At 41.2% G+C, this 13603-nt stretch overlaps 1 protein-coding gene across 4 annotated transcripts in view; it reads left to right on the forward strand.

The window, feature by feature from the left end:
* Positions 1-13603, forward strand: part of LOC148533739 (cytochrome P450 2K1-like) — a 103322-nt gene that overhangs the window by 61792 nt on the left and 27927 nt on the right. For 2 of the 4 annotated variants that reach the window (XM_088467326.1, XM_088467328.1), the window contains exons 2-3: positions 4601-4763; positions 7456-7605. The exons of 1 other annotated variant lie outside the window; for it this stretch is intronic. In XM_088467326.1, the coding sequence (XP_088323452.1) occupies positions 4601-4763; positions 7456-7605 (313 nt within the window). Of the gene's footprint in view, positions 1-1779; positions 1957-4600; positions 4764-7455; positions 7606-13603 lie in introns of those variants that run through there. One more of the 4 variants, XM_088467327.1, reaches the window with a different exon arrangement.

Raw genomic sequence — 13603 nt, forward strand, 5'->3', positions numbered from 1 at the left:
CCTGTGCGGGAGAGTGATCACACTGATCGCGCCCCCCTGGCTTTGCGCCGGGCTGAGGGGGCTCAGAGCGCCCCCACTCCCAAGCGTGCAGCACCGCTTCGCGGCGCTGCAAATCTTTTTTTTTTCTCGGAATGGGGGCGTAGCCATGCCTCCCGTGATTAGGCCATGCCCCCTATTACTGGGGCCCGCCACGGCTCTTGGCGGGCCTGACTACGCGTGCGCAAGCCCCGGAGCGAGAGAGAAATTCTCTTGCTCCATGGCTCACTACCAAAGGGACGACTGTCGATGTTGATCGACAGCTCGCCCCGTTTTGTAGGCGTGGCGGGGGTTGGCCTCACAAACGGAAATCTATTAGAGCTGGAAGCTCTCTGGGGCTTGCGGCCACGAGACCCTACCACAAGGTTCTCGTCTTGACCATCGCACCATCATCCTGGCTGCTCACAATAGCTGTGGTTGGTCACCCACAGCTATGCGAGTGGCCAGGAGGCCACACAAAAAACAAAAAAACGCTCTGCTTCAGAGCTAGCGCTCTTTCAGAGCGTCCGGCTCTGAATCAGGCCCTTAGTTCAGTATTAATAACAGAGTTGTGAGAGGTTGTGATGAACATGAAGATGCCCATGAAAGCTTTCAAGCTAAGAGGAGGGGTGAATCATTGGTGAGGGAACGTAGTGAATTGAATGTCAGGGGATGTGAAATTGGAGATTTAGCAGGAGGGATATGTTTTGGTGAAGACCTGAGTAGAAAGTGAGTGTTTGGTGTCGGTGAGAATGGCAGCAAGTCTGACTTGGCGAAAGGGTGAGTTACAGACGAGGGGGCAGAGAGGAAGAAATCTTGAAGGCAGGCATGAGAGAAGGGGACGAGTAGAGGCAGATATTGGAGGAAGAGTAGAGGGAGTATGTTGGAGTGTGGACAGAAGTGAGGTCGGAGATGTAGGAGGACGCAGAGTAAGAAGACCGGCACCTCAGATTTGCAGTGAGGCAAGGTGTCTGCTCCTGAGATGGTAGCTAAGCATCCAGTAAGGGCTGGTGGCTTCCCTTCAGTCCAGGTTGCATCTGGAGCATACATTCTGCCCCATGTATATTATGGCCATAACTGTGAGGAGTTTGTATATTCTCCCTGTGCTTGCGTGGGTTTCCTCCCACACACCAAAAAAATGCTGTTAGGTTACTTGGCTCCCAACAAAAATTACCCCTAGTGTGTATGTGTGTGACAATGTGATAGGGAATATAGAGTGTAAGCTCCACTGGGGCAGGGACTGATGTGAATGGCCAAATATTCTCTGTAAAGCGCTGCGGAATATGTGTGCGCTATATAAATAACTGGTAATAATAATAATAATAATAATTGATAATAATAATGAAGTATTCAGCTGTAAGATGATTGTCTGCAATTCTTTCTCAGCCACCCGATAGTTTGATTCTTGATTATTTAAGTAATAAAAGCTGTGAGAAAGAAACGATGTTGTACATTATGATCATGGCTGGTAGGATTCCTTCACCTGTAGGCAACTTAGGGAAATTTGGAATTTAGGCTGATCTGACGAATTATAGACACATTATTCTCCCGAGGTTTCTAATCACTAACATTTGTTTTATTTCACCACTTTGCTCATTTCTACATAGAGTTTTCTGGTTAGTTATTATACTAAGGTGTTTCTTAATGTTGCTTTTTTTGGCTTAATCTCAATACAGCCATTGGGACAAAGGTGAAACACAAGGGCTAGAAAAAGAATTAGCTGCATTACAGGTGCCACATTCAGTCCCTCGTCTGTATCACACAATGGATTTGGGGATCTCTGTAGCTACGTACTTTGTGCTGATTTTGACAATTTTATATATTCTGAAATATTGGAATAAAACAAGCACAGCTAATTTTCCTCCTGGCCCGAAATGTTGGCCGCTGATTGGGAACTTACATATCATGAATTTAAAGAAGCCTCACCTGACCTATTTAGAGGTAAGATAATGCCATGATATAACAACATGTTTATGTGAAATACAATACTACAGTCTAGGAATGATTTGTAAAGAGGTCATATACATTTAAGGAAGAAAAACTAAAATATGATCATGAATTAATACACTATATATATATATATAACACAAGGTGAACAATGAAACAAATCTGAGCCAAGATACAAGTATTTTTGTTGCGATTCAAAGATGTTTTTTCAACCATAAAGTGGTATAGCAATGACTTTTGCTAGAATTATATGACACTGTATCTTCATACAGGTTGGGTATGAGATCCCGGGGGTCTTGATGCCGCTGGTCAGAATTCCGCTGGTTAAGACAAACTCTTACCCCAACCCCTAAACCTAACCCTCCCTCGCCGGTGGCTAACTCTATCCTCCCACCCTAGTACCTAAACCTAACCTCCGCCTCTGGCTTTTCGGAGCAGCTGTCCCCTCACCGGAGCAATGATGAATTGCTCTGGTGTAATCTATCCCTCGCTGCGAGTTGGATACTTAATTTTCAGAGGCCACACTGCATCCGATGATGAATAGGCCGCCTTGTCTGTTGTGGCTGTAATAGTTTGTCTTTTCTCTGCTTTATTTCTCCCTCTTGTTCTCTTATCCTCTGCTTCTATACTCTCCTTACCTTTATACTCTTTTTCTTCCCCTTTTTTCTTTGCTTTTCTTCCCTTTCCTTTTTTTCCCCCTTTACTATGTCCAGAAAAGGGCCCCGCAGATCCGCAGATACAGCCGCAGTCACACAGAGAATATACTGTAGTTATCCCGCATATCATTGTACTCAGCACAAGCTGCTTCTGCGTCCTATTTGCACCAAACTTATTTTTAGTGGAAAAGCCGCACAAAAAGACACTCGGTGCTACCAAGTCGCACAGCACTCACGTGTTATGTGTAATGCGACTTGTAGCACACATAGGATAGATGTATGTGGACACATCTGTATGGCTGTTTATGACAAGTCTTAAGTACAATTTTGGTGTTTGCATCACACAGTCAGTATATCTACAAGCTGCAAAGTCAATAACTTATCCCTGTTACATTCAGTTTGAAGGAAGCATAGATTTTATCTTACTGAACTGCAGTTGTATATCTGATGGGACTTGTTACGGTCCTATGACAGGGATTCCTCGGATGCTTTAGGATGGCTATAATATGACCATATAGGTATAGGAACTTATAATCTATTGCTAATTGGTTTGTCAAATAAGGATAAAAGAGTATAATTGTTTTACCTCAGGACTTTGGCCCTCATTCAGAGCCACTCGCTAGCGGCAGTACGCTCGTTCCGAGCGATGTTCGCACATCTGCGCATGCGTACGGATCGTTATACGCATGCGCGAACCAGTCAGTGCGGCCGAAATTCATGTGCTCGCAAAATAGCGAATGCCTGATAATTTGAGTGACAGGATGAGGCGTATGTGGGTGGTAACAGGGGAAGGTGCTTGAAAACGGGGAGTGGAAATCAGAACGCAGGCGTGCTTAAAGGTCAAAACGGGCGTTTTATGGGTGTGCATATTTAAAACAGCAGCGTCATTGACCACGTCACTGGGTTTTTTTTAAGCCAGAACTGTTCGCAAAATTGTGGTAGCAAAAACCAACCACAAGAATAGCGAGCAGTTCATACGCTGGTCGATGTACTCGATTAATCTAATAAATAGCGGACATGACGTATGGTGCGAGCGGCCAGGGGGCGTTTTTAACAAATAAACGAGCGTATGTTTTGCTCGCTCGTTCAGACTTAGAGGTGTGAACAGACTGCAATTTGCGAACGGATCATTTGAATAGCCACCCCTTGTTTTTGAACGAACGACCGCAAATAGCGAACGGCTCTGAATCAGGCCCTTTGTCTGGAAACCATGAAAAAAATTAAAAAAAAAGTTGCCAAGTGTATTGTAGGACTTGGTTGTAGCCCATTAGCACATGACATGTAACATTTGCTAAATGAGATCTGGGAAACATTATGAATGGCCGGAGTACAGTACAGCAGCCCAGCCGCTTTTACCTGTTATAGGATATTGTTCAAATATTGCACCTAAAAAACAGAATGGAGCAATTCATGTCATAAGTTTGAATGGGATGCAGTCAGGAAGCCGACGGTCGCATTGCCAACTGCCGGCTTCCTGACTGTCAAAACCTGGCAAGGTACTAATGACAGGCTTCGAAATCCCAACGCATGTCAATAGACCTACGCCTGGCGCCCGACACCTGGCATACCGATCGAAGGTAAGCCGGGCGCTGGGCGCAGACAGCCAAGGGAGGGTTAGGCTAGGGGAATGGGGGGTTAGGGTTAGGCACCCCCGGGGGCAGTTAGGGTAGGCATCCCCCCCTGGGAGACTCAGGTTTAGGCTGCGGGGAAGGGTGGGTTAGGCACTTGGGGGGGAGGTTAGGGTTAGGCACCCCTAAAGGAGGGTTCGCTTTTTTAGCTTTGGAATATTCACCCCTGCTGGGCTTCTGCTGTCGAGATTTGAACTGCGGCCGGCGGTATAACATACTGATTCCGTTTGAATTGTGTGCAGTTTTTCCGGGAAGAGAATCCAATGTTATATCACTAGCTTAAGAAAGTGTTGCTGTTTTTTCTCAAGGTGAGTTATAGTTTAATTTTTTTATGTTTATTATGCTGTATTTAAGCTCGCAAAGACCTATGGCTCAGTATTTAGCGTTCAGATGGGTATGAAAAAGATGGTGGTCTTAGCCGGATATGAGACTGTGAAAGACGCTCTCGTCAACCATGCCGAAGAGTTTGGAGATAGGGCGAGAGTTAAAATATTCGAGGACATGGACAAGGAAATGGGTGAGTCAGTTTTTTGTCATTAATAATTTATTATCTTTAGTCAAACGTAACCCTTTATGCATTATTAACCAATATTAGGAAGAGTAACTTCTAGTTCCCATAATGCATATGTAACAAGATCCCCAACATTTCTAATACAATCTGATCTAATTTGTCCTTCTCATTTGTACAAATGAGCACACCCCTTAACCATGAAAATATTGGGACAGTCCCTCAAAAATGAGTCCTTTCAGGAGCTACATTATGCAGTAAAAATGTGTCTCATAGTATTTACTTAAACCTTTTTAAAATTATCTGTGTTCACAAAAATCAAGATAAACTCGGAATGCTTAATTCAGGCAAAATTTTTGTGAATGGGGCATTTATATGCAAATTAAACTTAAGCGTAAATGTTCCAATGAAACTAAAATTAAGCATATTACTCTTCTTTAATTTGTGTTAAACTGTGCTACGTTATTATCCTATTTTTAGGAGAATATGTATTAATCTTGTTTCTACTAATATAACCTTATTAACTTATTATTGATATTATAATCAACATATTATCCACTTCTTACCTGATTGTACAATAAAACAGCATTATGAAGGTTTTATTACCAACCTAATGTAAATAACACCCTATTAGACTCTAAGGGGTATATTTACTAATGTTCACATTTTATTTTTTAAATGATTTTTTCATTTGATTTTCATTCGATTTGCATTTGGAGATTTAGTAAAGGCAAAATCGAATGTCAAAACGAACATAAAACCAAATTCCTCTAAAATCCCACTCAAAATCGAACATCGGAAAAACATTGAAACTAATACATAGACCAACATACATATCCCACATTTACTAGAATTCTATTTGAAAAGGAACACCAAATCAAACTTAAAAACAAGCTTCAAATCCCCAAAATAAGAGGGGTCCTCTGTATTTTATAAGTGGGCTCAGTGAGCCGGTCCTGGTTTTGGAAATACAAAGGACAAAATGAGTAGGGGTCCCCTCTATTTTCCATTACTAGCACTGGACTCTTTCTAGTGGGGTATAATGCCACAGCCAGGGGAATCCTCTCACCTGGTCTCCCAGCCAAAGCATTCCACCTGACCACTAGTCAGCCCAGGTCGGGGGTCCCTGGCTTGGGCTGATAGCCCGGGCCTATCCCCGTCACCCCTGCACGGTGGGTGCCGTTTTGATTGTGTTAAAGTGTATGTAAAAATAGATGTAATAATATTTTCTTTTACAGTAGAACTAGAGGTCCCAACAGGCCTCCCGTGCATACTGGTACTTGGAGAACCACATGTACCAGCATGCGGGGCATGTGGCGCCATATAAATAAATGTTAATAATAATAATTAAGGGCCCACTGGTACCTCTAGTTCACCTGCAAAATAAATATTAAAATAAAGACAACACTCACACACAGTGAAAGTATAAGTTCATTAATCCCACTCACACATACCCACCTACACTTCCTGGACACGGCCTCTTATCCATGTAGACATCCACCATCTTAAAACAAAAAACGAGAAGTCCCGACCCATGAACATAAGTAATATCCTCCACGGACAGTACTTCCCGAATGTCAACTCAGCCATGGCATATCTATTAGAAATGCATGGGCTGAGTGTTCATTGGCTGAGAATAGCAAACCTCCGCCTCTCTCAGCCAATGAGCGGTTCCCACCATTAAACCGCTAGGTTTCTCACTTATTAGGTTACTAGTGGTTCTTTATTTTTCACATGACGCTAAGGGAAAGGGCATGGTAATCATCGGATATACCACTGGTTTCCATTAGTGGAGCATTCACCACACAGTGGTGAAGCTATGTAATTGCATGCTGTGGATTCTCTTGTGCCTTAGTGCGCCTTATTTTTCCAGCATGCGCATATTTATGGCATGACTAGGCAGCCTGTATGGCGTGATTGCAGCAACGATGAGCGTGGCTACATTTGTACATCACTGCCTAAGGAAGCAGACTCGCGAAACACGTTGCACTATAGAATAAGTGAGATTACTCATTTTTTGTTTCATTTTATGGGTTATTTTTATTTCTCTCTTTTGTACATTTCCTTAAACTTTTTACTGCTTATGACGTTTTATGTCTACATTTTAAACATACATTTCACCTGTAACCAGCTTTTCATGCACAAACAGATTCCATATTTCCCTTGCAATTCCACCAGCTTTTTCCTTACATACCACTTTGCCCATTAGCTTTTCTTCACCACAAGCACTCCCTTCTTCCCCTCTTATGAACACCCACCCCTCAGCTTTTCTCATATGACTCCCTACCTTGCAGCTTCTTCTTTATCTGCCCCATGATCAACTTATTCCCTGCATGCCTTTCTTCCTATCAGTTGGTACAATCAGGTTATAAAAGGGGTACTGTAACACCATCTATTTGACTACAATTACACATAAAAACATTCCCTGTATGTGCAAGACATGAACCCATATCATTCTCAGCACATCCAAGCATTAACATTCTGACAACAATGGCAAATCCGCCTGCAATCTTCACTTGACAAGCATGCCTAATACATGGAGGTTCTTGGTCATTAGAGCTATAAACATCACTACTTTAATGATTACCTGCATTATGGACTCTCCCACTCATGGCAGTATTCCAGACATATACAGGAAGATTATTTTATGTAATGGCAAAATGTGTGAAAAAAAAACACTGAAAACATGTGAACATTTCAGGACTTTCTTTCTCACACGGTGATAACTGGAAAGTAATGAGACGTTTTACAATGACCACGTTACGTGACTTTGGGATGGGGAGAAGTACGATTGAAGTAAAGATTGTCGAAGAATGTACCCACCTAAATGAATATATTGCATCTTTTAAAGGTATAGTATGCTGATCTTCCTTGTACTGTATGTCAAATGTAGTCCCATAGTTAAACATTTTTCCACCGCCAGTACAGCCATAGATTGAGTTACTGGAAGATAACCTAATATTCCAAAATATGGATTTTGTTTGGCACAACTGAGATAATGAAACCTTTGATTTCTTATAGTTCAATGTACACAAACTTTGTTTAAGGCACAAAATTATTAAAAATATAGTATAAAATTACCTTCAGGCTTTGTGTATAAGGTATATAGGAAACATTAATGAATTTCATGTATATACACAAACTTTGTTTGAGCCACAAAGTGATTGAACATATTGTATAAAATAACTTGCAGGCTGTGTGTATAAGGTGGAAGAAAGATTGGTACCATAAAGATATAGTAGAAGGCGCTGTTACGTGCTGTTTTTCCAAGTAGCTGCTGGGGGGAGGTAGTCAGCCCCCTAAACAACAATATAAACAATAAAATAGCAGCGCTAATTATAACAATGAAATGCAATTTATTATAATACACAAAATTTTTAAATAAAAAATTAATTATAATAAAAACTCAGTACTGAGAAGTCAATAGATAATAAAATCATCACATGAACATGTATATAGATGTGTAAATTGTAGGTATAAAGGCATATAGCTTGAAACCCTGTTGCCACTGGTTAATTCAGCATGACCAATTGGGCATGCACCATAAAAAAGTCATGTATGGGTAGCAAAGTCCAGTATTTAATGTAGATATATTACCAGCCTGTAATCATGATGATGAGGGATGCTTAAATTAGCGATGATCTTCATAGGTATTATGGTCCAACGCAAAACAGATGAAGCCTCGTAGTGACCAGATGCTGGATAGAGTGCACAAAAGTCCCAGGTCCAAATGGTGCCCCAAATGAGTATAAGGTGCTGAGATCCTGAATGATGGTGCCAGATGCCAGGGTATAAATCACCAACATGTTATCACCTTCCAAAAATTCACAAGTCCCTCACATCACACCCGGGACATCCCATAATTTCTGGCATCCATTCTTTAACTTCTTCTCTCTCAGCTTATGTTTAATCTTATCTTCAGCCACGTTTCTCTCAGTTAAGGTTACACATACGTGATACCACCCACTTTTTACAGCTAATTCAGGGTGTTACATGGAAACCCACATATGCATTCCTCACACTCGATGTTCAAAGCCTATACACTAACATCCCCCACCAATTGAGTGTACAGGCTATACAAGACATCCTTGATAAAGATGATGACCTACCTGAGAGACACAGATGGTTCTTGTTAGATTCTATTCATTTCATCCTAACAAACAATTATTTTCTTTTTTCTAACAGTTTTTATTTACAAACTATGGGAACAGCCATGGGAACCAGGTCTGCGCCAAGCTACGCCAACCTCTATGTGGGTCAAGTCGAGGACAAACTCGTGTTGGGGGGCAGGCTTGGTGAACACCTGGTTCTCTCTGGCCATTACATAGATGATCTGTTTATTATTTGGGATGGGGACTCCACCACAGCTTCTGATTTTGTTCGTTTTCTCAACACAAACAGTTATAATTTGTTTTTTGCCACAGCTTTGACAGGAGGAAGATTAACTTTCTTGATGTGACCCTAGAAATCTTTGACAGCAATATTTGTATTTCTAACTATGTCAAGGAAGTTGTCACGGATGCTTATTTACACTTTCAGAGTGTGCACTATTTGCCTTGGAAAACAAATATTCCAAAAGGTCAACTATTAAGACTCAGGAGAAATTGTTTGACTAAAGAGATATTCCAAGAGCAATCTGCTAAGATGTTAGAGTCCTTTTTTAGTAGAGGTTATCCTAAATATATTCTGGATAGGGCTTTTGAAGAAGTATTGGTGACAGATAGTGACTCTTTACTGTTACCAAAATCTGTAGCCCCTCAAAAAATAAAACCAGGGAGCTGGCCTTTAATTCCAAATTTAATAGTCTATCACATGCTATCAATAGAATTATTAAATCTAATTATCAGATACTAAAAACTGACCCTATCCTTAGAGAACATCTTCCCACTGACCCTGAATTTATTTTTAGGAAAAACCGTTCTTTAAAAACGATTTTTGCTCCAAGTTTCATGAAACACGATGATAATTCTAAGACCACAAAAGAGACTTGTAACACTTGGTTGATCTCTAAACCCACTGGTTTTTTTAGTTGTGGTGCTATGAGATGCACTATGTGTAAATATGTTATTAACAAACCTTGGCTGTGGTCACTATGACAGGAGAAGAAAAAAGGATTGTTAGAATTGCAATACGAGTTGGGTAGTATATCTCCTACAATGTGGTTGATCACTTAAATATGTTGGACGCACAACCAGATGCCTTAAAGTACAATATATGGTACACCGAAAAAATATATTAAGGAAGAGTATGAATCATAGTATACCTAGGCATTTTTTGGAGAAACACGGGAGTGACCCCAGCTCTTTGTCAGTAGTTGGCTTGGAACATATCCCTCCGACCATACGTGGGGGGGATAGGTTTTGAAAACTGTGCCAACAAGAGATTTATTGGACTTTTCAACTCAATTCACTGTTTCCTAGTGGATTGAATGAGGCTTTAGAATTGAATGCTATATCATAATCTGGGTATGCAATAATGGTATATTCTTTATCATCCACTCATGTTATAGAACCTATTCTCCACTATATGTATTTATATTTTTCATTATATCCATTATCATTCCCTTTTAGTCATATTTCTTGTGTGTTTTAGCCTATGTATCCATCTAGACACAGGCCAATTCGATTATGGGTTACTTGTCTTTTTCTCTTTAATAGTCCTTCACCTTTAACGATATTCATTCATATATTCATTTATTATTCCATTAAGCAATGTTATTTGGTATCACAGGCCATCGGTCTAGTTATAACTTAGGTGTGGTGGGCCTTTGACCAATGGCCTTATAATTTTTATTTTCCATTAATTCATTTGATAATTCTAATGTACTGTAGTTTATTTAGTGGTATAGCTAATGAAGCTTTTTTGGTCTTATGTGTCATTGAATAATTGAATATTAGTTATATTGTTGCTTTGTGTTGCTTTGATGTGAGATCTTAATTACTGATCTATGTTTGGATTCATTTAATTTGGATTCAGCATGTAATCAATATCGGTAACCTTTTATATTAAAATTCCATATGCCTATTGTGGTTACTGTGTGTTGACCGCAGTGGATGTAGTGGTTGACAACAAATATTTTTGCCGGATTTATATGTTTGTTTATATTTATTTTTGCTATTGAGCAATTGCGTGCTGGTTTCCATGACTACAGCATCAGTCACGTGTCCATATGGGTGGAGACCAGGACCGTGACACACGATGTTCAGATTAATACAGCTGGTGGGTCCGGCAGGAGGCTTGGAACGCGATGTTAGTAGACGTCGCACTCCTTAGCCTAGATGTGATCCGGTCACGTGACATAACCTAGACGCGGTCCGGTCACGTAATTTAATATGACCAATGAGGGACTCGTTAGTTGTAAACAAACAACTACAGGACCGCCTACCAACATGCTCGGACCCTCATCTCTGGCAGTAAGTATGGCTTCTTTAGCTCCTCTAGTTTTTCTCATTTTTCTACTTTGATATCAGTATAAATAGGTTTGCCTCCTATTATCTATTCCCTGACATTTTATTTTTAAAAATGTGTATATTTATTTGAATTATGATCTTAATTGATTGCACCTGAGGATTATCAGGTATGAATGAAAGGCTCTATTTAAAGGCTGCTTAGCAGCGAAACGCATTGGTGATTTATACCCTGGCATCTGGCACCATCATTCTGGAACTCAGCACCTTATAATCTTTTGGGGCACCGCTTGGACTTGGGACTTTTGTGCACTCTATTTAGCATCTGGTCACTACGAGGCTTCATCTGTTTTGCGTTGGACAATAAGCATCCCTCATCATCGTGATTACAGGCTGGTAATATATCTATATTAAATACTGGACTTTGCTACCCATACATGACTTTTTTTTATGGTGCATGTCCAATTGGTCATGCCGAATTAACCAGTGCCAACAGGGTTTCAAGCTATATGCCTTTATGCCTACAATTTACACATCTATGTACATGTTCATGTAATGATTTTATTATCTATTCACCTCTCAGTACTGAGGGCCTGATTCAGACCCGCTCGCGAGCGCTGAGCGCTCGCAAGCGGGTCAATGTTGCCCAAGTGCGCATGCGCACGACGGAGGCTGCTCCATCGTGCGCATTTGCGAGACCCGTCTAGCAATGAGGAAGCCGTCGCTCCGGGTCTTGCACCAAAGGGGGCATGCTGTCGATGGTGAGTGACAGCACACCCCCTTTGGTGGGCGTGCCGGGGGCGTGGCTGCCCAGACGGAGGCGTTCCCATGGGAACGCCTACCGTCTGGGTCCGGCCCCACTGACATCACTAGTGATGTCAGTGGGAGTGTTTTTGGCTCTGGTAGAGCCAAAAGCACTCCGGCCTTGCGGCCAACGAGACCCTACCGCAAGGGTCTTGTCGCAAGCCCGATGGTCGTGATGGTCTTGACCATCTTAACCATCTTTTTGGCCGCTCGCATAAGCTGTGGGTGGTCACCCATAGATATGCGAGCGGCCAGGAGGCCGCTCCAATTTTAGTTAGGACGGCCCTGATTCAGAGCGAGCGCTCTTGTCAGAGTGTCTGGCTCTGAATCAGGCCCTGAGTTTTTATTATAATAAATTTTTTATTTAACAACTTTTGTGTATCATAATAAATTGTATTTCATTGTTACAATTAGCGCTGCTATTTTATTGTTTATATGTGTGTATAAGGTGTATGTAAAACAAATGCATTTTGTGTTTATATTTTGGGTCCCATTCCCAAGATATCTCATTATGGTATGCAAATACTCCAAAATACGGAATATTCCGATATCCAAAATACACCAGGTCCCGAGTATTTTAGATATGGGAGACTCAACACAAATATATATATATATATATATATATATATATATAGCAGAATGGGGTGGCAGCGGCACTCCGTAATAAACACGTTACAACAAGGGTTATGAAAAACTACAAGTTTACTCCAACGTTTCAATCATCAGATTTCCATCAGGAAGTATAAAACAAGGCATAACAGCACTTACCTAAATAGCTCACTACGAGTGCAACACAGCTCGCCTGTCGGAGGAACCGTCTGACATCACCGCAACACACACATCCTGCGGGCGCGACGCCTGACATAATCCTCACTATGGCAACAGGATAAACAAACCAGATTGAACAATACCATCACCAATATACAATAACTGAAAGCAGAAATCAATACAAAGTCACAACACATCTACAATAGAGAAAATAATATCAATCTATACAAGAATATCAGAAATGAACCCAATGAAATCCGATATGAAAGGAGAAAATACAAAAAAGGATGCCAGCATATCCGGATCAATGTGATGGAGAGATTAGATAAAGCAAGTAAGAGGCAAGGTCTCATTAAGACCATTGAGTTGCACCGTAATTCAGACGGTGTATCCACCTCATCTCCATCTGTAATAGCGTTCTAGCCCTGTCACCTCCTCGCTGCCTCTCAGTTACATGATCAATCATTTTGTAGCGCAATGTTGACAAATTGTGCCTATGCTCCCTGAAGTGATGAGCTACGGGTTGCTCATTTTCTTTACCCCCAAGGGCCAATCTGATGGGCGATCTGTGCAATGCCATCCTCTCACGGAATTGCCGGGTGGTCTTCCCAATGTAGAGGAGACCACAAGGGCACCTAATATAATACAATGATTTGACTGGTACAAGTCAAAATGTGACGTAGCCTAAATCGATGTCCAGTATGGGGGTGTACAAAACTGTCTCCAATATCCATGTAGCTACACGTGGTACAACCACGGCACTTATAGCTACAAGAACCTCCAATAGTGTAATAAGTTCAAATAACATACGCTTTAATAATAAAACATTATAGAGACTCTTACAATATAACAAACAACAAGAAGCTTATC

Source organism: Taudactylus pleione, unplaced genomic scaffold (genome assembly GCF_031769625.1).
Source record: "Taudactylus pleione unplaced genomic scaffold, aTauple2 ptg000070l, whole genome shotgun sequence".
NCBI classification, from domain to species: domain Eukaryota; kingdom Metazoa; phylum Chordata; class Amphibia; order Anura; family Myobatrachidae; genus Taudactylus; species Taudactylus pleione.